At 47.9% G+C, this 27,777-nt stretch overlaps 1 protein-coding gene across 5 annotated transcripts in view; it reads left to right on the forward strand.

Annotated features, from left to right (window-relative positions):
* Window positions 1–27,777, forward strand: part of CDK5RAP2 (CDK5 regulatory subunit associated protein 2) — a 179,889-nt gene that overhangs the window by 135,977 nt on the left and 16,135 nt on the right. For all 5 annotated transcript variants that reach the window (XM_066367308.1, XM_066367310.1, XM_066367312.1 and 2 more), the window contains 6 exons: window positions 7,248–7,296; window positions 10,680–10,852; window positions 14,637–14,756; window positions 25,112–25,228; window positions 26,167–26,356; window positions 27,306–27,427. In XM_066367308.1, coding sequence (XP_066223405.1) covers window positions 7,248–7,296; window positions 10,680–10,852; window positions 14,637–14,756; window positions 25,112–25,228; window positions 26,167–26,356; window positions 27,306–27,427 — 771 coding nt within the window. The remainder of the gene's footprint in view (window positions 1–7,247; window positions 7,297–10,679; window positions 10,853–14,636; window positions 14,757–25,111; window positions 25,229–26,166; window positions 26,357–27,305; window positions 27,428–27,777) is intronic.

Raw genomic sequence — 27,777 nt, forward strand, 5'->3', positions numbered from 1 at the left:
TAGAAATGTAGACTATATTTAAGAAATCACCAAGGTGCCTCTGATTCCTGTTCGAGCCCACTGTGCTCTTTCTCACTCGTTCTTGCTTCCGTGTTTGTGTTTCCCGTCTCCTGGCTCCTGCAGCCTCAACGGGCTGCTCGTGTGCTTAGTTCTATAAATACACGCAGAGTTCCGGGGTTGCTGTGCCCCTCCACTGTGGAAAACCTGAAAGAGTTCAAGATTTGTTCACGCTTATTTTTGTTTTTAGGCTAAAAGGGGATTTAGTCAGGTATTAAGTTTAGTTATTTGGTGTCATTCATTCTGTTATTCATTGAAATATGGTTAGACTTTTGTTTTGTCTGTTTGTATTCAATTTTAGGATTCCTCACCCTTAGTGATTTAACTTAGTTTTATTTTTTGAATATGAATAACATTGAGTGAAAATTTTTATTCTTTTAAATTGCTTTTATGAAGTGATTATTTTTGCCCCTCTTCTTTCTACCCATAGTGCTGCTTTCCAGTCACCCCTCTCTTTTCAGCCCACGGGGACGGGGCTGTCAGACTCCCTGGCTCCCCGTTGACACGGCGGCATTTGCTGGGGTCGCTGACAGCTGCCATTGCTGCACCCAGCAGTCAGCTGTCAGACCGCATTTTACTCAGACCCCCAGTTGTGGACGTGGGAACCTTCTTCCTTGGCTTCTCAGATGACCAATGAGTCGGGTCTCCACCCACCCCACTGGCTGCCCCTCGGAACTCCCTTCAGTCTGTGTCCAAATCGGACCCGTTTTCACTACCTTGGCTGCCACGGCTCCGGTTTGCCGTTGTCACCTCCCCGGACCATTGTGGTCTCTCCTCCTGGATCCACACTTCCACCCTGTCCACTACGTTCCATTCCCAGTGACACTTAAGTCAGGTCAGGTCCTTTCTCTGCTCTAGTGCCTGGCTCTCCCGTCCTGCGTGCTCACCAGTGTCTGTGCTTGTGAGCCCAGGAGCCAGGTCCGTGGCTCAGGGTCGCCACTGACTTGGCAGAACCAGGATCTGACCTCAGTTCTTCTCTCTTCATGCATAGGGTACAGATGGTTCATGAAGGTCCACATATGTTCAGTTTAATTCCAAGATAGAACACAGGGTATCTTGGCTTCTGGGCCCAGGGAATTTTTTTTCCGGATTTTTTAAAGAGCCCAACAGCTAAGCTCATTGCAGACTGATTTTTCTAGCCCCAGATGCGTGGAACCTTTGAAGGCCGTCAGGACGTGGGAGCACTTTTCCCAGCCTTATGACATCTGCTTTCTTCTGGCTGAGCTAAGGTCTTCCAGCGAAGCTACTTTTCATTAATATTGGAGAAATCCCTGAGCCCTCCGGGCCCAAGGCGCTTTCCATCTGTCTCCTCTCTTCCTGTGAGACAGCTACCTGGGCCCTGGGGGTGGGGCTGGGAGGGAGTGCCCCGCAAGCTGTCCGCCTCCCTGGGCCAGCTTCCCCCTGGGTTTATTTTTAGTTATTTACCTTGACAAGCCCGGGAGAGCTCACTCTTTGTTTCCTGCAAAGCGGAAGGGTGTCAGGCTGGGCAGCACAGACAGAACTTTATTTTCTCTCCCGAAGGGGTGAAGGTCTCGGGAACCTCACTGCCACGCTTCCTCTTGGAGGACAAAATGTAACAGAGGCGGGTCTTCCTTAGGTGCCATCTTAGGAGTCTGGCTCCTGCATTAGGAACTGAGCTCACCACAAAGTCGTGTCATGTTTGAGGCAGTCGCGTAGCATGAGTTCTTAAAAAATTTAAATACAAAATGTCTTTTTTTCTTATTACAAAGCAGTACATGTTTATTGTGGATAAGCAGATACTCCTGTAATTGCATGATTTACACAGCCAAACACGAACACCCTGGAGTTTATATTTTCAGACCTCTTTTGTACATATTTGTGCTTTTCTGCGGCAGTAGGACACTCTTTGCAGCCTCTCCCTTTGTTCACTTGTAGGTAATAAACATTAAGCCACATTGTGAGTTCTGATCACTGCAGAGCGTTCTTTGTGTGAATGTGCCATCATTCATTTAATCATTCCCCAGTAGGTGGACATTTAGGTTGTTCTCAGTTTGGGGTTATTATAATGAACCTGTGTTGGAGTCCTTTGTGCATGTCCTTGCCATTTCTTTGTTAATATTTAATTGGTAGAACCGAAGAAGTAGGGTGATAGTGTGGTTTCCTAATGCCTGTAGTGTTGCACTTACAAGTCTTAGGTCTGGAGCCCTGCAGCTTTTGTGAGTGTGTGCATTTTTCTGGGTGGGGATCTAAAACTTAGATTCTTAAAATTGGTCAAGACCAACATCGACCGGGAGCTGGTGTTGCTGCCCCAGGTTTTCCACCGCTTCCTGTACAGAAGACCCGCGGCATAGATCAGGGTAGCGGTACTTGCCTTCAGGTAGGATTGAGTGAGCCCTGGGAAGGGACAGAGACAGAGAGTCCCTTCCCTCGGGAGCTTACCAGGTGTGCCAGGGTTTCGCCACACGAATGGAAGGCAGCTGCTCGACCCCTTCCCCTGGCTCTCCTTTTCTGCAGGCATGAACCTGCCACATGCAGTTAAGGCCTTCCACAGTCTGCCTTTTCCAGCCCGCTCACCGCTAAATAATGATGATGATGTTGATAAAGGGAAACAGTGCAGAAGGCTGGTCTTGATCGAGTGCTCACTATATACTGGGTGTTATTCTCAGCCTATGAGGAGGTACTGTTTACCTTCATTTAATAAATGAAGAACAGGGAGGTTGATTTACTTGTTTAAGGTCACACAGGAAGTGGTAGATCCTGGATTTGAGCCCAGACAGTTTGTGTCTGCAGCCTAACCAGCTGACCACCATGATGTCGTGCATCTCATACTCCTGTCAAATTAGGTGTCCTGGTCCAGGGGGTCAGGTCTTGCATTTCCCCACTTCTGTGACCCTTTTCTCGAAGACTTTTACTTCCTCTCCACTTCTAGAGATTCTGCCTATCTTTTAGGAAGCTTTCCTTGTTCACCCCTAATGTAGAACAAATCTGTTCCTTCTCTTTTTATTTATTTATTTTTTAAATAAGAGGAAGGGTGATAGAGCAACAGACTCCTGCATGCACCCTGACCAGGATCTACCCTGCGATCCCTGTCTGGGGGCCGATGCTCGAATTGACTGAGCTATCCTCAGCACCTGAGGCTGATGCTCAGACCAACTGAGCTATCCTCAGTGCCCGGAGCTGATGCTCAAACCAGTCGAGCTGCTGCCTTCGGGAGGGGAAGAGAGAAAGAAGGGGGGTGGGGGGGGAAGAGAAGTGGATGGTTGCTCCTCATGTGTACCCTGACTGGAGATTGAACCCAGGACATCCACATGCTGGACCGATGCACTATTCACTGAACAAACTAGCCAGGGCCAAATCTATTCTTTCTCTTTACTTCTGGGTTGCTTTTAGCTTGCAGATGACGGTCACATCTGGGCTTGTGATGGAGGCCATCTGCTGAGGTGGAAAGAACCAAACCTTTGGAGCCCAACAGACTGGAGTTCAGATCCTAGTTTTATAGTTAAGGGTCACATTTCTTCTGAGGGGCAATAGCATGTGTTTGGCAGAGTGGCCTGACCAGTGGTGGGAGCTCAGGTGGTCATAGCAATGACATCCTCTGGTCGTAAGTTATTTCCTCGGAGCGTAAGCTCCTGAAGATGGGGGTCTTGTCCTGTCCCGACCTTCAGCCGAGGAAGGGGCTGGACATACAGCACCCAGTCAGGATGTCGTGACAGTGCTGGTGTTGTGCGTGGTGTGTGACCTTGTTCTAGAGTGCCTTTGATGAAAACCCGACTCCGTCTGGCACACGTGGTGGGAGCTTGGTGGGAGGCACCTCTGAGCTCTGAAGGAAGGCTTCCAGCAGGAAAGGGCATTGGATCTTGGCCTTCCCAGTGGAGGATTCACAGTTGTTGGGGAAGACTGAGAGCAGTCGTGGGACACAGTTAGGGTTAGCATAGCGAACCAGGCTGTCGGAGAAGATGGAGGGTGTTCTGCTCGCAGGTACCTGTGTGTCTGGCTCTGCATAGCCACTTAGCTTCTTCCTGTCTTTGTTAAGCAGTGTTTTCCTGTCTCCGAAATACAGATCAGTTGTCACCTGCTCTCAGGTCTCCCTGATGGTCCAGGCTGGATTGTTTGTTTTCTTTGTGTGTCCCCCGGTGCCCCCTGCTGCCCTTTGTCACTCACTGTAGGGTTTCTGTCTTTTGGGTCAACCCTCCCCCCTGTGAACTCACTGCGGGTAGCATGGCTCGTTCCTCATCTCTGCAACCTCGGCGTCTGGCACAGGCCCCTGGGGGCACTATGAGTAGTTACTATGAATTACCAATGAGACGGAAAGGAAGACACACTTGGGTCAGGTAGGAGGTGCTGGGCTGTGCTGTTTGAACCTCATTCTGTGTGATGGGTGAAGTTTGAGTGAGGAAGTGCTGCTTGAAAGGGGGCTTTGGCGTGGTGGTGGTGTACAGTGTACCGGGTGGGTCCGCGCGGAGAGGAAGCTGGAGGTGGGTGAGCCGGGCACGGGTCTGTCCTGCATAACAATCCTCGTGTTTGTTCAAATACAAATTCAATAACCAGATGTCCTTTTATTTGGGAAGATTGTAGGGATGGCAGTAAGGTTTACCTGACAGAGGGGAGCAGCGTTCTCACGACAGCCGTCCTCTGCTGCTGGAAAAGGCTGACAGATGGCACCCTGTCCCCTGCATGCCGGCAGTTTCCACAGAGAGACTCAGAGCGTCGGCTGTAATGATCTCCCGTGAATCCCAAACTAACAGTTTGTCGTTTGTTTTTAAAGAACACTGTTGTGATGGGGAGTGGGTGGAATATCATTGTTGAGTCATTACAAACTCCTCAGAGGGTCTCTTATCTGAATACAAGAAGAGGAAACCCAGGCGGCTGGTGGCATGAGGGCACTTCCATCTTTGGTCATGGATTTTGTTAGGAATCGAGCAGAGGTTTTTGATGGTTTTAAGCTCTGTTGATGAATGCCTGAAGCCCGCGCAGACAGGGGCCCTGCCCCGCGGAGTCCCTGAGGGTGTGTGTGTGCCCGCTCCTAAAGGACAGTGGGGAGGGCGAAGCAGGCCTCGCTGTCGGCCTGGCTGATGCGGGGGGAACGCCCGAGCTCTGCGGAAGGCTGGGCTGCGGCCACGGCCCCTCCTCGGCCTCCGTAGGGCCAAACTCGCATCATCTGCTCAATGTTGGTAAGCAGCCCTAGTGCAGCTGTGAGGAGAAAACGCCATTTGAGTTGTCTTTGGACGTGCAGTAATCCCACCCGTTCATGGCTGCCTTGCAGTCTCGGAGTCTGACCCACTCAGATGTAGATTCCCCGCCTTGGTGGGCATGTTCCCTGCTGAACAGGAACATGAGTCAGGTAGGTGAGAGTGTGCATCAGTCAGAGTGAGAGCGTGGGAACAGTAAACCTCTTGGATTTCCACTTCGTTATTATACAGTGGAGACACTAGGGCTGGCCCTGTGGGAGTGTTGTGAGGCCTAGTGAAGGTAGTGGCTACAGGAATGGTCCTCAGGGCCTGGCCCTTGGTTGCTTAGGCCCGTCTCCCTCATTCCCGCCGCCCGGCAGAACCCCGCAGTGGATGGGGACCTTCAAGCACTGGGTACATTGCACTGCCCTGGGGCCCGTGGCTGGCCTGGGGTGTGGAAAGGGAGCCCTGTGGCCCCTCCAGTCAGCCTGGCAAGTTCCCGAGTGGAAACAGACATGACGCGAATGTGCGGGTCTCCAGTGACCTCACGTGCGCTGTGTTGTTGGAGAACTTCTCCTGTAGGAGTAGTTTTGGAAATGGGGTGTGTGGGTGTAGTTTAATTACAGTCTCATTTTTAAGTACAGCTGCAGAAGGGCCTGCTTTCTGCTTTAGCCACATGTTAGTTTCTTCAAAGAGCTCATCCCAGTCTGCAATTTCCAGAGTTGCGAAGTATTTTTCAAATAAAGTCGTGTCTGTGACGTCTGTGCTCATGTGCTTCCTTGCAAACAGCAGATGATGACGCGCAGGGGAGGAGAGGTTTTGTTTTATTTTGCCGTTTCCTTTCGCCATTTCCCCCATCGTGGTTGCTGGCTTTTTCAACCGGACGCATATACTCCTTCCCCGTCCCTCTTCTGGGAGCCTTTCCTAAGGAAATAATTTAAATGCAGACAAAGCCGCATGCACAGAGATGTTTATTTCCCTTATTTTTATAAAAGCACACAATTGGAGATGACCTACATGTCAAAATGGGACTGGCAAAATTGTGGTATGTGCATGTTGGCAATGGAATATTAATATGGTCATTAAAAGTGATGTGTCTAAAGCAAATTTAGTAAGAGAAATGCTTATAATAAAGTATGAAGTGAAAAATTAAGTCACAATATCCTGTCACCTGTGCCAAAATGCACAGAGAAAGGACAGGAGGAAATCCCGTCACACATGGACACCGGAAGGGTTGTGATGTTTCTCTTGCTGCTTTTACCGTTTCCTACGAAGAGCGTGTGTCTGGTGGTGTCGGCGTTGCAGAGGGCAGAGAGCCTGCGCCTGGCAGCGCCTTTGTCGTTGCTTTCAGCTTCCGTGCTGTCACCTTCCTCCTAGAGCTTTAAGCGACCCCTGTGTTTTGGTCGTTCGACCCCCGCCGGGGTCGCGACCCACAGATTGAGAACCGCTGTCCTAGATCTAGTGCCGGAGCAACGCTAAGGAGGACTCCTAGTCCAAGTGGTGCTCTTGGTAATCCTACTTTGGGCATCCGCGGTTGTTGTAAAGAGTTGGTTAAACACATGGGATAGTGTCTCTGCAAGTGTATGAGCAAGAAATTACTAGGGAACACTTTTTAAAAAAATGTTTTCGCCCTGGCCGGTTGGCTCAGTGGTAGAGCGTCGGCCTAGTGTGCGGAGGACCCGGGTTCGATTCCTGGCCAGGGCACACAGGAGAAGCGCCCATTTGCTTCTCCACCCCTCCGCTGCGCTTTCCTCTCTGTCTCTCTCTTCCCCTCCCGCAGCCAAGGCTCCATTGGAGCAAAGATGGCCCGGGCGCTGGGGATGGCTCTGTGGCCTCTGCCCCAGGCGCTACAGTGGCTCTGGTCGCAACATGGCGATGCCCAGGATGGGCAGAGCATCGCCCCCTGGTGGGCAGAGCGTCGCCCCATGGTGGGCGTGCCGGGTGGATCCCGGTCGGGCGCATGCGGGAGTCTGTCTGACTGTCTCTCCCTGTTTCCAGCTTCAGAAAAATGAAAAAAAAAAAAAATGTTTTCTTTCTTCTTAATGATCTTTCTGCTTCCAGGGAAATCAGTAGGAGTGGAAGTGAGCGGCCGGAAAGAACTGATGGAGAGGTGAGTGTGCAGCATTTGGCGAGAGGACTTGGCAGGTTCGGATGTCTGCCGGCTTCTTGAGTATCCAAGCTCCCTCCCGCTCTGTCGGTTTCCTGCTGCCTGTAAATAAGCAGGAACACCTGGGAATGGGCACGCAAAGCCGAGGGTTCATGCTGTGCGTCCTGAGCCCTCACTCAGTTGTTTTAGGTTACTCGTGGCATTTCTCTGTCTGGTGATGTGACCCAGATGACACATTCCTCTTGTTGGGACCTGGGTACCTGCAGAGTAGATTCCAGACTCCTGAGCCTGACGTATGCGGCCCTTCTCAGCCTGATCGTGTTTCCGTCACACCCAGTGCCCATGCTTCCGCCTCCTCTGACTTGTTCTCCAGACCGTGACTGCACAGCTGGGCACTCCGCCTGCCCCCCCCCCCCTCCCGTGTCGTGTGAAAATCCTTCTGCAGTCAGTTCACATGGAAATGAACCTGACTCCTCCTGACACCCCCATCTCTCTATCACATCCCGGGATCAGTTCTTCTTTCTATAGCACTTGAGACACAATTACATTACAGAACTCACCACATTGTATTGTAATACTTTCTGCATTTTATCTTTTTATCCCAGAATTCCTCGAAAGAGGAAAGGAGCTGGCATCAACTGGGTATTGGTGTGTGTCAGCCATTGCCATAACATTCACAATTCACATTCAGTATTTCTGACCCTACAAGGTGAGCATTGCGATTCCCATTTTCTGAGGAGGAGCCTGAAGGTCAGAGTGGCATACTTGCCTTTAAGAGGGAGAGCTGGGATTTGAACTTGCGCTTGTTGTGCTCCAGCGCCTGGCCTGCTGTTGTTATTCCACGTTGCCCTTGGAGGGCAAAGACTGTGTTTTATTTTCAATACCGTTATTCCTGCTCCAAACCCCAGTATCTGGCATGTAGTTGGAAATCAGAAACTGTTCACGGAATAAGTGGATTGTATACTTTCTGAGCTTGCCTCTGTGGCCGCCGGGAAATGTCAGGCTCTTGCCCTCCTCTGGTTACTTGTGAAAGGTTCTGAATGTTATGGATACTTCCCTCCTCTTTGGAACTGCAGCCCTTTGGGCTCCTAGGGGTAAAATAAAGAAATAGAGACCAGGCCCTGGCCGGTTGGCTCAGTGGTAGAGCGTCGGCCTGGCGTGTAGAAGTCCCGGGTTCGATTCCCGGCCAGGGCACACAGGAGAAACGCCCATCTGCTTCTCCACCCCTCCCCCTGTCCTTCCTCTCTGTCTCTCTCTTCCCCTCCCGCAGCCGAGGCTCCACTGGAGCAAAGATGGCCCAGGCACTGGGGATGGATGGCTCCTTGGCCTCTGCCCCAGGCGCCAGAGTGGCTCTGGTCGCAGCAGAGCGACCCCCCAGAGGGGCAGAGCATCGCCCCCTGGTGGGCGTGCCGGGTAGATCCCGGTCGGGCGCATGCGGGAGTCTGTCTGACTGTCTCTCTCCATTTCTAGCTTCAGAAAAAATACAAAAAAAAAAAAAGAAATAGAGACCAGTCTGGGGTGCAGAGTTTTCATTTTTATTGGCATCATGAGAGCAAGCAGGCAGGGAGGTGATCCCAGCTCACACAAGGACACTTTTATCAGGACATCTGTAACCTTAGGCGAAATACTCTCCCACTTCAGTATTCCCAGTTCAGCCCTCTTACTTCTATCCTGAATTAACATCACATCCTATTGGCAGGCTGTGGGGAGGGTTGTCCTGCTTGAGGCGAGGGAGGTACCCCTTTGAGCAGTGTGGCTGGCGCATGGATTATGAGGGTTAAGGCTAGAGAGGCCGGCAGGGCCTTGTCGGGCTGGTCCTCAAATACTGCGTTAAGAGTCCAGAATCTGTAGGGAGAGGGGAGTCTTGGAAGGAAGGTAAGTTGGGACTGGACATGATCAGATTTGCCATTTTGAAAGGCTGTGGTGGTTCTTGGAGAGTGGTCTGGGGGTGGGGGATAGGGAGTCTCTGCAGCCCTTGTGCCCCCCTTTCTGTTTCTGACGGGTTTTTTCTTTCCTTCTGTTCTTTCTCAGCCATAGGCTTAGCACTCACATGGGTCACTCCCGAGCTAATTAAATGGGTGCCCTTGGCCCCTTCTGCACTTTTGTGAGGCGGCAGCAAGCCCACACATCCATCACGCTGTCTGAGCAAAGTTGCATCTGGTGTTTACCTGTTAATGAGTGTGTTGCAGCTTTGGAGTCCTTTGCTCTTGTTTGAGGCTTGTGAATAATAAGACAAGAAGTAATAGGAAAAAGTTGGAGAAAAAAAGAGCTTAAATTAAGGAGCTTATCTATAATGGAGATTCACATGGGCTTTTTACAAAGTTCAAGATATTTTTTCTTAGGGCTTAGGTTAATAACCAGATGATTGCCAGAATGGTGATGCTGGGACCTGCTCATAGACCATGCAGGTTTTAAGATTTTTAAACCCAAAGGCACACCCTGGCCTGTTGCCTCAGTGGTAGAGCGTCTGCCTGGTGTGTGGTTGATCCGGGTTTGATTCCTGGACAGGGCACACAGGAGAAGTAACCATCTGCTTCTCCACCCCTTCCCCTTCTCTCTCTCTCTCTCTCTCTCTCTCTCTCTCTCTCTCTCTCTCTCTCTCTCTCTCTCCCCCTCCCCCCCCCCACACACACAGCTATGGCTTGATTGGTTTGAGCATGTTGGTCCTGGGCACTGAAGATGGCTTTGTGGCCTCTGCCTTAGGCATTAAAAAAAATGGCTCTGTTGCTGAGCAGCGGAGCAAGGGCCCCAGATGGGCAGAGCATTGACCCCTAGTGGGCTTGCTGGGTGGATCCTGGTCGGGGCACATGTGGGAGTCTGTCTCTCTGCCTCTCCTCCTCTCACCAAAATTAAAAAATAAATAAATTAACCCAAAGTCCACTTCGTGGGTTTGGATTGGCCTCCCACATTCTCTTGGCACCTTGAAGGCATACAGACCTGGGCTTGAGTGTGAGCACTGTCACTTGGAGGTTGTGAGACCGCAGGCAAGTTTATGATGAGCCATCGCTAAGTGAGGCTCATCGCTAAGTGAGGCAGTGAGGCTCTCCCCAACGCTAAGGGAGGCTCATACCCCCTGCCTCAGGGTTTGTGCAAGGACCAGGTTGGACAGTGCACCCGGGACACCTGGTGTGGTAAACAGCTGCCAGTGACTGGCGTCCTCTCCCGGTCTCCCTTGTAAGCCAGACAGCGGCAGGCCTCCTTCCCCGGCTCCGAGCTCAAGCCCACAAGCCCTTCTCGTTTCTGGAATGCCCTTGCTAAAAAATGCGTTTGGGGAAACAGAGAGACTCCACAATAACATTGCAAACAAAGGGCCCAGTAATGTAAGTGTTCTTAAGTTGTGGTCCTGGCACGGGAAGGTGACTTCTCTTTTTATCCCAATGCTCAAGGGTTGAGGAAGACAACTTAACCTGCCATTGTATTCTGCCTGAGTCTTCTGAGCCTGCAGCCTCTCATGCATTGTCCGACTGTGACATGTCCGAAAAGTCCTCCTCCTTACAGGACCAGAAGCCAGATAGTGATAGCGAGAAGACTTCAGTTGTGGCGAACAATTTTTCTCAAGGTAAGCTAAGCTTTACGAAGCGTTTTAAACTTCGCCAAGGTTTCCTGGATTAAACAACAATTTGTCATCTTGCCTTAGTAAGCAGATTGGAGTGACATTTGAATATTTCTCTGATGCAAGGGGGTCCGGTGAGGCCAGAGCTGGCTATTGGGAGTGTCATTTATCACTGGGGAAAGCTGTGGCTGGCGAAGGTGTAAGTGATTGGGGAAGAGTCAGTTTTAGTTTTTAAATGATGACATTATGTTACTTGCCATTTCCTTGCTCTTCTAACATCGGCCACGGGTCAGCCCCTGGTTCTGCCTACGACCGTGGAGCCGTGGGCTCAGTTGGCAGAGTCTGCCCCCCAAGGCCCCAGCTGCCCCAAAGCACCCCTTTACCTCTCCTGCATTTGCCGTCTTCACTACTTCCTATTGGGGTACTAGGCAGGGCTTAGTGTTTATAATTCAGTGTATTTCAGGAGTACGAGGAAGAGTACAGGCCAGAGATCACCGCTGTTTTCCTGGAACAGGCCAGACAGTGAATGTTTTAGGTTTTGCGGAGCATATGGTGTTAGTTTCAATTACTAAATCCTGCTGTTGCCGCAGAAAGCAGCCACAGATATATGTAGACAAATGAGGTGGTTGGGTTCCAATAAAACTATTTACCAGAACAGGTGTGGGTGTATTTGGCCCAGGGTGCATCGTTTTCTGGCCCCTGGTATAGACACTGGACCTCAGCTGACATCTCCGGGTCTCATCTCCAGGGAGTCCTTTGCAAGGCGCCCAGAGTGGCCCCAGAGCACAGGGCAGAGGTGGCCGGCTCCTTGCTGAGGGTCTTTGTTGATACCTGATTACGTAGAACAACGGTTTTCAAAAACTTGAAATCTCTTTTTAGCAACAGAACCTGCCCCCACCTTTTTTTTTCAGATGAAACTTGACATGTAGGTCCAGTGCGTAAAAGAAAGCAAGTGTTGGCTTTGTCCCTCATGGTGGCCTCTCAGGCCTCCCTTGGACTCTCAGGCCCCGAGGAACACAGTTTGAAACACACCTAGAGCATGAAGTGCATATGTGTGATGTAACTCCGGTCTCAGCTGGGGTCCCCTGCTAGCCAGTCACCTAGATGTGCTTGCTTGGGATTTCTGGTTGTATACCTCTGCAATTTCTGTGAGTTTCTGTGTACGGTCTGCCTTCTTCCCACTTAGGTCAGACCATGACTTGTTTCCTTCCCACTGCTACCTCCCGCACTGTGCCAGTTGCACGTGGGATGCCGTCCCATTCCCAGGACCCGAGACCGCTCCCGAGGTCTCTGTGGGAGGAGCAGACTTGCCTGAGGGTGTGAGGAACCGGAGGGGCTGGGGTCACAATGCACAAGCCAGCTCACTGACATCAGCGCACTGACCTCCCAGTCTTTGAGGTCCCTCCTGCTGGTCCCCTTTTTTCTAGTCTCCGCCCCGTCCGCCACCCCAGCCTCTGTTTCTTTTCAGTGTAGAGCCCTTCAGGCATCCTTTATGGCTGATTCCTCTGAGGACCCATGACCCTGGGCTTATCATGCATCCTAGTGGATTACCGGGCACTTCCTGTGGGGGGTAGTGCTCACGGAACCGCCTTCGTGCACCCACTGCTAGCCTTCTCGGCTTGTCCTCACACGTTTAGTCTTTGCATCGGCTTTTCCTTTTGTCATATTTATAATCTGAATAGGGAGATGATTTTGTTTTTCCTTTTTTTACTTCACACTATATCATAAGCTTTCTGACAGGTTGTTCCGAACATCACTTTCAGTGGCTTTAGATGAGTCCATTGGATGCCTGAACTGCAGTTTTGCTTACATTTCCCTGTAGCTGAACGTTTAAGTCATTTCTAAAATTTCACAGTTGTGAACAGTGCTGTAGGGGATATCTTTGAACAGGAAGCTTTCCCCTTACATGGGGGGTATTTTCTTAACCTAGATTCTGTGAATTGGGAAATCCTATGTAAAAAATATACAGTGTTTTGGGTGGTTACTTCTTAACGGGATTTATGATTTAAAGAATTAGCATTTGTCAGAGGTTGTTACTGTAAGAGGGACGGACATTCTCTCCCACTTTGTAAGGGTGAGTATAGTGTTTCCTTCTCCTTGGTGAGGGTTGCATTATTAATAAGTGGTGTCTAATTCGACTGGGATTGTTTCCTTAAGCCCAAGCGAGGATTCCAGCTCCCGGCCAGACTCAGTGGAAGGTGGCTTGTACTGATGGCCGCTGAGCATTATTAGCCCAGGAGCCTGCAGCATGTGGCGTGGGTAAACCAGCAAGGACGGCTGCAGTCAGAGCAGATAAGTTCCTGACGCGCTCCGACCCACCAGGCGCCGGGGGGTTGTAGGGCAGTAGGCGGGAGCAGCCAGTGGCCCGGCCACAGGACGGCTTCAGACGGTCCAGCAAATGACTTGCCTCATTGTGGTGTTAACAGGAGAGGAGATAGCTGAAGGTTTGGGAATCAAGTCATCTCATAAACATTTGGATTAAATTACTATTTAATTAGGGAAAGATCTGTAACATTGTGCTACTTTTAAATGAAAGCCATTTTGGAGGAATTAAAACTGGGTCATAACATTAGTATAATGTGTTAAAATAAACATTACGAAGACATACTGAGTGCACCCCAATTGATGAATTAAATACATTAGTTTTGCCTTTGGATACTTAATATGATTATGCTTTTAACGGTGATTCTAGAAACCTGCCTCTAGGTTGGAACTAGCATGGCAGAGCCTTAAAAAATAATACATGCTTATTTTAGAAAATGTGGACAATTTAAACTTTTGTATATTATAAAATATTAAGATGTAATATAGACGTTTTAAAAAAAAACTAAAGTCTACTACCCAAAGTCAACTTCTGTTAATATTTAGGAGTATTTCCTTTTTGTGCGTATATGTCTTTCCTGTCTGCAGATTTTTAAAGAGAGTTGTGATTGTACTGATAAATTGGTTTGTATCTGTGTTTTTCTGTGATACTGTGGGTCTTCATGATATAATTTTAATGGCTGTGCAATACTACGTCATAATGGATGTAATACAGTTTATTTAATCATTTGAGTTATCTCCAGTCCTTACTGTTTACAATGCCAGGAAGAACATTTTTATGTATTCTGGCCAATGGTTGTCAGCATCTCTGGTGACCTCTGTAAATAAATTCCTTAAAGTAGGATTATTTGGTAAAAGACATTGGAAAGAACCTTTCTTTCTAAGGCTAATGATAAAAATAGTCTCCAGAAGTTATACACATTTATACTCACGCTAACAGGATGCATTTTTGAGAGTACCCTTCTCATCATTCTCCCTATCATTGAGATTATTGTTTTGTTTTGTTTTTAGTCTGAAACTAGTAAATGGTAAATGGGTAACATATGCCTTTGAAAAAATTAGTCCTGAAAATGTCTGGATTCATAATGAAGGTAGTTTCATCAACTCTCAGGCAATTGAAGCAGACTTGAAAGTGATCTGTTAGTTTCACCATAAGGAAGGTTTTAAATTAATATTTGATATTTAGAAGAAGAAAAGGCTGCATTAGAGTTAGCATTAAAATTGTATGGAATGTAATTTGTCCATGTGATGTAAGATATCTTCCCCGCGGAAGGCTGCAGGGAGTCACCATAGAACTGAGTCTGGGCTGTGGGCAATAGCTCAGCCTCCCTGCCTGGCAAGGAATCACCAGTTGCTGACTGTCTTCATACATCCAGCGCTATGGGAACTTCGGGATCACTGCATAATCTAGAAATTATTCACTCTGTTAGGGGCTTCAGACTTTAAATGAAAAATGTCCTTCCCGTAGACCTGCTAATGGAACATATACAAGAAATTCGAAGTTTGAAAAAACGTTTAGAAGACTCTATTAAGACAAATGAGAAGCTACGGAGACAGCTGGAACGACAAGGGTCTGAATTCGATCAAGGTAGGAAGGACCTTCCCAAAGCCAGGGCCAGCCTGTGAGGGTTTCATTGGCGATGCACTGGCCTGGCTGAGCACTCTGCATTGGGGAGGGCGTCGGACTTGTGGTCATTGGCGATGCATTGGCCTGGCTGAGCACTCTGCATTGGGGAGGGCGTCGGACTTGTGGTCATTGGCGATGCATTGGCCTGGCTGAGCACTCTACATTGGGGAGGGCGTCGGACTTGTGGTCATTGGCGATGCACTGGCCTGGCTGAGCACTCTACATTGGGAAGGGCGTCGGACTTGTGGCCATTGGCGATGCATTGGCCTGGCTGAGCACTCTGCACTGGGAAGGGCGTCGGACTTGTGGCCATTGGCGATGCATTGGCCTGGCTGAGCACTCTGCATTGGGGAGGGCGTCGGACTTGTGGCCATTGGCGATGCATTGGCCTGGCCGAGCACTCTGCATTGGGAAGGGCGTCGGACTTGTGGCCAGAGAGGTTTCAGTTCAGATCCTGGCTTTGCTTCTTACCTCCAGGGCGCCCTCACTTAACCTTGCTGACTGTCAGTTATAGTAATTTACCTATAAAATGGGGATAATAATTTCCATTTTATCCCATTGTGATGAGAATCACATGAGCTAACTCAAGCAGAGTGCCCCACAGTTCCTGACATGGAGCAGTTGCTTGATAAATGTTAATTTCTTGGTTGCTGAAGAAGTCCGCCAGCCTGAAATGTGGTCGGCTCCTCATTTGCCTTTGGAAGATGTAGAGAGAAATAGATAGGTGTTTTAAAATACAACAAAGCAGTATTTTGTCTTTTTTCTTAATAATGGATTATAGGCCCTGGCTGGGTGGTTCAATGGGGAGAACCTTGTCCCCCGCATGCTGAGGTCCTGGGTTTGATCCCCAGGGCATGCATGAGAGGCAATCAGTGAATGCACAGCTAAATGGAACAACTGAGTGGAGTGAGTTGATGCTTATCTCCCCTCCCCCTCCCCCTCCCCCTCCCCTTCCCCCTCCCTTTCTCTCTCTCTCAAAATCAATGGAAAATTAAAAAATAATGGATTATAAAAATAATAGTATTTTAGCAATCTGGTAAATCTCACATGCCACGAAAAAGGTCACCAATAATTCTGCATAACCACAGTTCTGAATGGAATAGTCTCCCATGAATAATTTTAAGATACGTATTTTAAGATACGTATGTTTTTCATAGGTAAGACATAAACGTGATTCAAAAATTAATACCTCCATTCTGCACCCATTAATCCTGTTACCCTTCTCTTCTCCCACTTTTTTTTAAAATTTATTTATTAAATTTAATGCAGTGACATTGATAAATCAGGGTACATATGTTGAAAGAAAATATCTCTAGATTATTTTGACATTTGATTGTGCTGTGTACCCCTCCCCCAAAGTTAAATTGTCTTCTGTCACCTTCTATCTGGTTTTCTTGTGCCCCTCACCTCCTCCAACCCTTCTCTCCTTCTTCGCCCCTCCTCCCACACCCCACCCCTGTTGCCATCTCATTCTTGTTCATGTCTCTGAGTCTCATTTTTATGTCCCTTCTATGTATGGATTCATATAGTTCTTAGTTTTTTTCTGATTTACTTATTTCACTCCGTATAATGTTATCAAGGTCCATCCATGTTATTGTAAATGATCCGATGTTGTCATTTCTTGTGGCTGAGTAGTATTCCATAGTATATATGTACCAAAGCTTTTTAATCCACTCGTCCTCTGATGGACACTTGGGCTGTTTCCAGATCTTCGCTATTGTGAATAATGCTGCCACAAACATGGGGGTGCATTTCTCCTTTTGGAGCCGTTCTATGGTGTCCTTGGGGTATATTCGCCATTCTGACTGGTGTGAGGTATCTTATTGTTTTAATTTGCATTTCTCTAATGATTAGTGATGTTGAGCATTTTTTCATATGCCTATTGGCCATCTATATGTCCTCTTTGGAGAAGTGTCTATTCATCTCTTTTGCCCATTTTTGGATTGGATTGTTTGTCTTCCTGGTGTTGAGATTTACAAGTTCTTTATAAATTTTGGTTATTAACCCCTTATCAGACGTATTGTCAAATATGTTCTCCCATCGTGTAGTTTGTCTTTTTATTCTGTTCTTGTTGTATTTAGCTGTGCAAAAGCTTTTTAGTTTGATATAGTCCCATTTGTTTATCCTGTCTTTTATTTCACTTCCCCATGGAGATAAATCAGCAAATATATTGCTCCGAGAGATGTCGGAGAGCTTACTGCCTGTTTTCTTCTAAGGTGCTTATGGTTTCACGGCCTACATTTAAGTCTTTTATCCATTTTGAGTTTATTTTTGTGAGTGGTGTAAGCTGGTGATCTAGTTTCATTTTTTTGCAGGTAGCTGTCCAGTTTTCCCAACACCATTTGTTGAAGAGGCTGTCTTTACTCCATTGTATTTCCTTACCTCCTTTGTCAAATATCAGTTGTCCATAGAACTGTGGGTTTATTTCTGGGTTCTCTGTTCTGTTCCATTGATCTATATGCCTGTTCTTATGCCAGTACCAGGCTGTTTTGAGTACAATGGCCTTGTAGTATAACTTGATATCAGGAAGTGTGATACCTCCTACTTTATTCTTCTTTTTTAAGATTGCTGAGGCTATTCGTGTTCTCTTTTGGTTCCATATAAATTTTTGGAATATGTCGTCTATATCTTTGAAGTATGTCATTGGTATTTTAATTGGTATTGCATTGAATTTATAGATTGCTTTGGGTAAAATAGACATTTTAATGATGTTTATTCTTCCTAACCATGAGCACGGTATATGCTTCCACTTGTTTCTATCTTCCTTGATTTCTTTTATCAATGCTTTGTAATTTTCCGAGTACAAGTCTTTAGTCTCCTTGGTTAAGTTTACTCCTAGGTACTTTATTTTTTTGGTTGTAATTGTGAAGGGGATTGTTTCCTTAATTTCTCTTTCTGACTGTTCATTGTTGGTGTATAAAAATGCCTCTGATTTCTGAGTATTGATTTTATATCCTGCCACTTTGCTGAATTCATTTATCAGGTCTAGTAGCTTTTTGACTGAGACTTTAGGGTTTTCTATATACAATATCATATCATCTGCAAATAATGATAGTTTTACTTCTTCTTTTCCAACTTGAATGCCTTTTATTTCTTCTTCTTGTCTGATTGCTGTGGCTAGGACTTCCAGGACTATGTTAAATAAGAGTGGTGAAAGGGGGCACCCCTGCCTTGTTCCTGATCTTAAGGGGATTGCTTTTAATTTTTGCCCGTTGAGTATGATGTTGGCTGTGGGTTTCTCATAGATGGCTTTTATCATGTTGAGGTATGTTCCCTATATTCCCACTTTGCTGAGAGTTTTGAACATGAATGGGTGCTGGATTTTATCAAATGCTTTTTCTGCATCTATTGAAATTATCATATGGTTTTTCTCCTTCTTTTTGTTTATGTGATGAATCACGTTGATTGATTTACGAATATTGTACCATCCTTGCCTCCCCAGAATAAATCCCACTTGATCATGGTGTATGATTTTTTCCATATATTGTTGGATCCGGTTTGCTAGTATTTTGTTGAGGATTTTAGCATCTATATTCATCAGAGATATTGGCCTATAATTTTCTTTCTTTGTGTTGTCTTTGTCTGGTTTTGGAATCAGAATTATGCTCGCCTCATAAAAGGAGCTTGGAAGTCTTCCTTCCTCTTGAATTTTTTGAAATAGTTTGAGAAGAATAGGAGTTAGTTCTTCTTTGAATATTTGGTAGAATTCCGTTGTGAAGCCATCGGGCCCTGGACTTTTCTTTGTTGGGAGTTTTTTGATAACTGTTTCAATCTCATTTGTTGTAATCGGTCTGTTTAGGTTTTCTGATTCTTCCAGATTGATTTTTGGAAGATTGTATGTTTCAAGGAATTTGTCCATTTCATCTAGGTTGTCTAGTTTTTTGGCATACAGTTCTTCATAGTATTTTCTTACAATATTTTGTATTTCTGTTATGTCAGTTGTTATTTCTCCTCTCTCGTTTCTAATTTTATTTATTTGAGTCCTCTCTCTCTTTTTCTTGGTGAGTCTAGTTAAAGGTTCATCAATCTTGTTTACCTTTTCAAAGAACCAGCTCCTAGTTTCATTGATCCTCTGTATTGTTTCTTTAGCCTCTATGTCATTTATTTCTGCTCTGACCTTTATTATTTCCTTCCTTCTAGTACATTTGGGCTTTACTTGCTGTTCTTTTTCTAATTCTTTTAGATGCAGGGTTAAGTTGTTTATTTGAGCTTTTTCTAGCTTCTGAAAGTGTGCCTGTAGTGCTATGAACTTCCCTCTCAGTACTGCTTTTGCTGTGTCCCATAAATTTTGAATTGTTGTATGCTCATTGTTATTCGTTTCTAGGAATTTTTTTATTTCTTCTTTGATCTCATTCTTAATCCATTCATTATTTAACAACCTGCTATTTAGTTTCCATGTGTTTGAGAATTTTTGAGCTTCTCTGTTGTGGTTCATTTCTAATTTCATGCCATTGTGATCGGAGAAAGTGCTTGATATGATTTCAGTCTTCTTAAATTTGTTGAGAGCACCTTTGTGCCCTAACATGTGGTCTATCCTAGAGAATGTACCATGAGCACTTGAAAAGAATGTATATTCTGTTGCTTTAGGGTGAAAGGTTCTGAAGATATCTATTAAATCGATTTGATCTAGTGTTTCCAATAAGTCTGCTGTTTCTTTGTTAATTTTCTTTCTTGAGGATCTCTATCTAGTGATGTTAGTGGGATATTGAAATCCCCTACTATTATAGTATTGTTGTTGATCTCGCCCTTTAAATCCATCAAAGTCTGCTTTATATATTTCGGTGCTCCTATATTAGGTGCATAGATATTTATAATAGTTATATCTTCCTGTTTGATTACTCCCTTTATCATTATGTAGTGGCCTTCTTTATCTCTTACTATATCCTTTGTTTTAAAGTCCAATTTGTCTGATATAAGTATTGCTACCCCAGCTTTTTTTTCATTTCCATTTTCATGAAATGTTGTTTTCCATCCTTTTACCTTCAATCTATGTGTATCTTTTGTTCTAAGGTGTGTCTCTTGTAGACAGCATATGTATGGGTCCTGTTTTCTTATCCACGCAGCTACCCTATGTCTTTTGATTGGATCATTTAATCCATTTACGTTTAAGGTTATTATTGATATGAAGTTGTTTATTGCCATTTTCTTCTTTAAAGGTGTATTCCTTTTTTGCTATATTCTTTTCCCACTTTGATCTGTTTACAACAGGCCCCTTAACATTTCCTGCAGCATTGCTTTGGTTGTAATGAATTCCTTGAGTTGTTTTTTGTCTGGGAAGCTTTTTATTTCTCCTTCGATTTTAAACGATAGCCTTGCTGTATAAAGTAGTCTTGGTTGTAGGTTCTTGTTCTGCATTACTTTGAATATTTCTTGCCATTCCCTTCTGGCCTCAAGTGTATCTGTTGAGAAGTCGGATGTCATCCTTATGGGGGCTCCTTTGTAGGTGATAACTTTTTTTTCTCTTGCAGCTTTTAATATTTTCTCTTTATCGCCTAGCTTTGGTATTTTAATTATGATGTGTCTTGGTGTAGGTTTCTTTGGGTTTCTTTTTAATTGAGTCCTCTGTGTTTCTTGGACTTGTGAGAGTTTCTCTTGCATTAATTTAGGGAAGTTTTCAGCTATGGTATGATTGAACAAAGTCTTATCCCTTATTCTTTTTCTTCGTCTTCAGGAACCCCTATGATGCGGATGTTATTTCTCTTCATGTTGTCACAGAGCTCTCTAAGGGTTTCCTCTGACTTTTGGAGTCTCTTTTCTCTCTTCTTCTCTGCTTTCATGCCTTCATTCCAATTGTCCTCCAACTCGCTGATTCGATCCTCAGCTCTATCTATCCTGTTTTTAATTCCTTCCATTGTGGTCTTTATTTCTGATATTGTATTTGTCATCTCCGACTGATTCTTTTTTATACTTGCTATTTCTTTATTTAAGTGTTCATAATGACCATCCATTGTTGTTCTAAGATCCCTAAGCATCCTTACAATCATTATTTTGAACTCCACATCTGGAAGTTTGATTATTTCCATATCACTCAGTTCATCTTTTGAAAGTGTCTCTTGTGGTTTCATTTGGATTGCACTTTGTTTTCTCATTGTCTGTTTTTGGGTTTTTTATTTGTAGAGTTGGTTGAGTCTAGGCTTGGTGTTGTCTGCCTCCAGTTTTCAGTTATTTCTAGGTCTTCTTGGGTTGGTATCAGCTGTTATCTGTAATCCACTTTCGGATTTGGGCAGCTTTGAAGTCTTGATTTGTTTGTTTTCTTAACAGGTGATAGTCTTTTTACTGATCTCAGCAGAGGGCTTCCTGAAACTGTATCCAGGAATGCGGTGGGTGTGACCTGAGACTCTGAAGGCCTCTTTAGCCAATTAATCTCTTTGGGGGCAGGGTGTTTTCTCAGCTTCAGTAGGGGGAGGTGTATCTCAGATCTCCATGGAGACCTGAGTTACTGCCCCTCCTCCCCACTTCTTGTTTTCAGGTGTGTCTTGTTGCGCTGATTGGAGCTGGATAGATGTCCGGAGATCTCTGATCCAGAAGCAATTCAGCTCTGTTTTGTGAAAGGTTCAGTCCCTCCCCCAGCTATGGCCACCTCCAGCACGGATGAGTCAGCTTTTTTAGTTCGTCTCCTGCATTCCTAGCCCCTCACAGTCTGTCCCTCTCCCTGTCCTTTCCGCTTGGGAGATAAGCTGGTCTTTTCAACACACCTCGCTCTCTGGTCGCCAGGTAAGTGGCTGTGAGCAGTAGTTTCTGCTCTTTTCCCTTGTGTGAGATCCCCTCTGGGCTCTCAGCCTCACCCCCCCCCCCCTTTCCTGTAAGCAGGGGAGATTCAGGCACTCCCTACCAGGTTTTTTGTGGCTTCTTCTTTGCTCCTTGGTTTTTGAGAGCTGTTCTTGTAGTTCAGAGTTGGTTTTTCATGCTGATTTTTCCTAAATTGATTTGTATTCCAGTTTGGTGGTGAGAGCTGGGCGTCTGTGCGTCTGCCTACTCCGCTGCCATCTTTTCAGTCCTCTTCTCCCACTTCTGCTAGTCTTCTTTTGTATCCTTAAGCAGTGTTTTTTAAGTATAAAAACAACTATATATTCTTCTTCCTGTCCTTACTTTTCCCAAAGGTGAAGGTAGAATACTTTAGATCACTATTCAGTCCCCTCTTTTTTTTTCTTTGAACAATGTATTTTGGACATCTTTTCTTATTTCTCCAAAGAGCGTGTCCTCGTTCCGTGAAGAAGGCGTCTGAGAGCAGCTCTGTGTGCTAGCAAAGCCCCGAGCTTGTTTGGGGTCTGCCTGCCTGGGTGTGGTACCCCCTCAGCTTGTTAGCTCTGTGACTTTGGGCGAGTTGCCCACCTCTTCCGCTCATCGTCACTTTGTAAGAGCCACTGAGATTGAGTGAGACGGTGTTATGAGTGGGTCTTCTCAGTGCTCCACTCAGTAAATGGCAGTTTTCTTCATCATTATCTGTTTTATTTCTCTATTTTATTTTGTATAACGTTACTCGTTTCACACGCAAAGCTCTGCACAGGGCGGGGATGCTGCTGTCCTTCCCTGTTTTGGAGCTGAGATGACTGAGTTCAGGAAGGGTGTGCTCAGTGGCAGTGCCGGGACCTTTGGACCCCGGTGCAGTCCTCACTGCTCTCCAGCCCAGCGTGGCCCTCAGCGAGGAGGGCGTCCTTCCAGAGTACTGTGCATGCTGCAGTTGGGTTCAGAAGGATCCCGTTTCTCTCCCTCTCTCCCCCAACCCTCACCCTGTGTCCTCCCTCCTCCCCCCCGGAAAATTTATTAATCTGAGTTATTAGTCATATCAAACACAGGAAAGAAATACATGCCTGGGCTCGTCACATTCACTCTTGGTAACACCAGAATTAGATTCATTCTGCTTTACATTTTCCCTGGCAAATCCAATTATAGAATTATTTGGGGGCTCCAATGGCCACTGGTATAATGGAGCAGGCAGTCGCTCAGGAGAGTAATTCACTTTAACGGGAAGGTATACAGAAAGGCATTCATAAAGTACTCAGCTCGGGGAGAGACCAGCTGTTCTCACCGTGTTGTCACCGCCTCTGAAAAGGCAGTGGGTAGCCGGCTGTGCCTCCCCTGCTGCGCGGGGTCCGCCCAGAGCCCGGCTGGGAGAGGCGCTGCTCCTCTGAAGGCTGAGGTGGAGTGTGGTGTCACGCTGTCGTCACCTGTGTCCATCTCCCAGCTTGTCACCAGCCGTGTGAGCTTGTGGTGATGGCAGCCAGGGGGAGGGCTGGCCTCCTGCTTCACCACGGGCCCCGCTAGCTCAGGCTTGGTCATGGACTGCTCTTGGGCCCGATTTGCCTTTGAAAAGTGACCTTCGCTGTGGTCCTACTGGACTTCTCTAGAATGTTCCCTGTTCATCCAGGTTGCTGGTTGGTCCTGTCTGGCTCCAGCCCATCATCAGTGGTGATGTTGATAGAAATGGTAACTGCAGTAATAATAACATCCATTGTTCTTATTGAGCTTCTGGAGACTAGGGAGGCCTGTGACTCACCTGAGGTCCAGCAGCTAGTAGGAAGCCAGAGCCAGGTTCAGAGCCAGGTGTCTCGGAAAAGACACCAGATTCACGGGAGAGCGTAGGAAGATGGTGAGGAGAGATGTATGCGAATTAAAAAACTGGAAGACACCGTGGTCAGTGAGTCGTCAGCGTGAGAAAAAGAGTGCTGTAGAGTGGAAAGAGTGTGCACTGAGCCTCTGGAGAGCTGATGTTGTACCTGCCTATGGGGAGTTTGAATGTTACAGGTAATCATTTGTGTGCCAGGATGCTTTCAGTGCAGATAACAGAATATGAGTGCAGACTGGGGTAAACAATAGGGATTTATGTTTTCTTACAAAACAAACCCAGCGCCTGGGTTTAGTGCCTGTGACAGCTGCGGCGGTTACAAGCATTGCAGCCTCTTGGGACAGTGTCCAGAGCGCGGGAAGGAGCTAGGTGGGGCTTTACCCTGTTCTCTTTTCTCCAGGATGGGAAATTGTTCCCAGCTGGCCCCGGCTGGCTTCCCAACCACTCTCCCTGGCAGAAGTAGCACATGACCGTGGTCCAGCTGCACCTGAGGCTGGGAAGGCAGGAGGCTGGCCCTTGGCCCTGCCGGGTAGGAGACTCTGTCAGCGGGAAGACCAGATGGGGCACCTGCTGCCACATGTGTAGAGCACCTTGCACACCCGAGGGTTGTGCATCGGGCAGCTGCAGACATGAGAATTCCACATGGTGTGGGCGTAGGAGGTGCAGAGGGCTGGGAGTCTAGGGATGAAGTGTCAGAGGTGTCCCGCCAGAGGAAGGGGTAGGGTTTCAGGAGTGGACCACAGCCCGGGGACGCAGTTATAGATGAGGAAACCGATGGGAGTTGGTAGGTGACCGCAGACCCAGTCTACTTCAGACCCTGGTCTTGTTAGCATACACTTAGAGGCAGTGAATTTAAGCCAGAGTTGAAAGATGAGGATGATTTTGACAGTTGATGAAGGTGGTGGGCATTCTAGGCAGAGTACCTCATTCTACAAAGTTAGGGAGATGTGTGATCACATAATATGTTTGGGACACAGAAGTGGCCCAGTTTGCCTGCATTTGAGGGCACTGGGGTGGAGAGGGTGTGGGGTGTGCCAGGAGACAGGAGCTAAATAACGCTCTGAGTGCAGAGCTCATTGTCTGTCCTTCACCGCGGCTGCAGTCAGATGTTTGTGAGCAGAGACGAAGATGGATGGCCTGTGTTTAGGATGATCACCCCATTGGCAGGGTGGCTGCGAGGCAAGGTGATAGGGCCTGACCTAGAGGGACAGAGAGTGACCAGGGTTCCGGGCAGCTGGGCGCAGACTCACCAGTCGCGGCTGTGTGATGGGCCGTGGGAGAGAGGGCTGTTTGGGCTGGCTCTCGGGTTTCTGTTCGGGCTTAGGCAGAGTGCCGGTACCATCCCCAGGGGCAGGGGCCGAGAGAGCAGCTTGAAGGGAGAGGGAGGAAAGGCCAGCAGTTCTGCTTCGGCTGTGTGGGCTGGGAGAGGCCCAGCAGGCAGGTGGACGTACGGGTTTGGGCCTCTGAGGGACACCTGTGGCAGGCGGTTAAAACTGTCGCCCCCTCATCCAAGCCCCAGCCTAGGTCTCCTGTGCTGTTCACCCTTAGGACAGGTCAGATGAGGGGAGCCCCGTCTTGTCTCCTGTTTCAGACTCACTCTTATGTCCCTTTGGGCTCTGGTAACACCATACATAAAGTTTATAGAAGGGATTTTCACTGTATGTTGTGTTTCCTCATTAAAGTTGTTTTCTAGAAACTTCTATACTGACCTGGAGACTGCATAAATCACTATTTATGTGTGTGTTTACAGGTTCTTCAAACATATTTACTTGTGGTTCAGAGCTGCATAGTTCTCTGACTTCAGAAATTCGTTTCCTGAGGAAGCAGAACCAGGCCCTCAATGCCGTGCTTGCTAAAGGATCCAGAGGTAACAGTGAAAGCCTGGAGCCTGGAGCCTGGAGCCCCACGGACTCCAGTGGCATGGGAAGAATGCAGGCACTGGAGTCTGGCCAGCCTAGGTTCACATCCTGTGACTGTGACTTTGGGAAGGTCACTTACCCTCTCTGAGCCTCAGGGGTTCCTAGCTGTAAAATAGGAATACCTCATAGGGCTGTTGTGACAATTAAACATAACCCTGTGAGGCTCTGGCTCAGTAAAGGTTAATTCTTTACTTGTGACCTGCTTGGAAATGAACGTGGTGCCGCGGTTAAGAGTGGAGTCAGAGACCTGGGTCTGTATCCTGATGTGCCATGTATTGGCCATGTGATCTTGGGGAGAGTCTTAACCTCTTTGCTCCTTACTTTCCTGTCTGGAAAATGAGGAAGGTACTGATACTACTAGCACCTGCCTTGGAGGCTTGCTACGAAGAGTCAGTAAGCCCTTGAACACGCTGTTCTGCCTCTGTGCCCCAGGTGTTTTTTATTCCTCAGCAGAGGTGCTGTCCCTGGACGGAGGCCCCAGCGGGCCCCAGGAGTCTATCTGCACAGCCCTCTGGCCTGTGGGAGGCTCACGGACTTTTCTAGCCCCACTGCCAGAATTTGGGGTCTGTTTCTGGCCTCTGTCTATAGTATCTACCCCGTTTGCTCTGTGAAGGCAAAGTAACTAGGTTTGCACAGGCCATTATTTAATAGAAAATTAAACAGGCCCATCTCATCCCAGTGACGTTTAATCTGCAGCCTTGATGTTGACAGATTTATCTGCCCAAAATGCATAAGATAATTGGAATGCCAGAATCGTAAATGCCAGATTAAATCTCACTCTTTTGTATTCTTGGAGTGCTCGAGCCAGCCGAAGTGCTATATTTGCGTAATAAGGTTGGAGAAAACAAATGATGTCTCTTCTCGATGGCTCGTCCTGTGTTTGCAGATAAACAGAGAGAGAATGGAAAATTGCGAGAGGCCCTGTCCAGGAAGACGGCGGGTCTTGAGCACCTCCAGCAGGAGCTGGCCCGCGTGCAGGGGGAGAGCGAGAGGCTGCGGCAGGAGGCGGCCCAGAGGGAGCAGCAGTGCCGGCAGTTGCTGCAGGAGCTCGGTGACAGCCGCCGTGAGCTGCGCAGGTAGCGGTCGGAGGCAGCGTGTCCCGGCACTCATGCGGGCGACCCTGCACTGGGTTGGGGTCATGAAGCAGGCACGCCAGCCCCTAGCGCACAGGGACAGACAGTAGGACAGCAAGCACCCAGACACATCATATGTCACGAGGGAATGAAACATGGCGGGAGGTCATGGAGTGAGGAGGGTGGGGCCTGGGGGCAGACGGGGGTTTTACTCAGCATGGGCCGCGGAGGGCCTCTGCAGTGATGCCATCTGGGCAGTGAGGGCGTGAGCTGTGCAGATCCTGGTGCAAGATCATTGTTGCAGGGAAGGGCGGGTGCCGAGGCAGGGTCCTTGGCCTCTGCCACTGGGGGAAGGCAGGGGCGTGCTGCGTGCTGGGTCACCTAGGACCCTGTCACGTGGTGAGGACTTTGGTTTTTACTCCGAGTGACAGGAAGGTTGCGGAAGCGTCCGAGGAGGGGAGGGCAGGCATGAGTCTGACTCAGAGTTTGAAGGGGCTGCACCAGCTGCTCTTTGCAGTTTCCCCTTAGACTGCCCTGTCCCCCGGGTTCTCAGTCTTTCCTGAAAACACTCGTGAGTGCTCTCTTTTGGAGTGACCGACATCCCCCTCGGTCACCCAGGGCGATGCAGTGACTTGGCAAGATCCCTATCTTTGCTCCCCCAGTTCCGGCTCCTCTCGTGGGCTGGGCACCCAGTAAGACGTGACCTTGGGAGCTCCCTTCCTCGTCTCTGAGCTGGGGCTCCGATGGCACGTCCCTCGTCGGGGTCTGGGGAGCTCACATGAGTATGTGTCTGGGCTCAGGGCCCTCGGGAAGGGGTGGCTGTGAAGGACTTCTCAGCCACGCCTGTCACTCTTGTCCACACTCGTCTAGCGGAGGGTGGACTCGGCGGCAGGCCCGCGGGCTCTGACTGAGGCCCCCCCCCCCCCCCCCCCCCCCCGTGCGGGCCTTGCAGGGTACGGGAGGAGCTGAAGTGGAGGCAGCAGCTGCTCTCACAGAATGACCAGCTCCTCCAGGCGCTGCGAGTGGAGCTGAAGGTGTATGAGAGGCTGGATAAGGACCACCGGCATCCCAGAGGTACTGGGCGCTCGGCCCTGGGGCCCTTCTCAGCCTGGGCTCCGCGTCCTGGGTGGCCAGCCGGCCCCAACAGGGGCCAGCACGCTTCCCCGAAATGCTGTCCTCACGCCCCGTGCTCACCTCCTGGGTGGAGTGCTCCCCTTCCATAGTTTGAAGCAAAGCTGTCTGGCCCACTCTTCTGAAGAAGCCGCAGGAGGCATGGAAGGACTTGGGCTCAGGAGTCGGGCCAGCGCAGGTCCGCATTGTCACTCCCTTGCTCCCGGCGACGTAGCTTTCAGCAGGTCAAGGTCATCTCAGAGCTTTGGGCTGTTTCTTTCTCTATAAAACATGCCTACTGAGATCTGTTTTGT

The sequence above is a fragment of the Saccopteryx leptura genome, chromosome 2 (assembly GCF_036850995.1).
Source record: "Saccopteryx leptura isolate mSacLep1 chromosome 2, mSacLep1_pri_phased_curated, whole genome shotgun sequence".
NCBI lineage: Eukaryota > Metazoa > Chordata > Mammalia > Chiroptera > Emballonuridae > Saccopteryx > Saccopteryx leptura.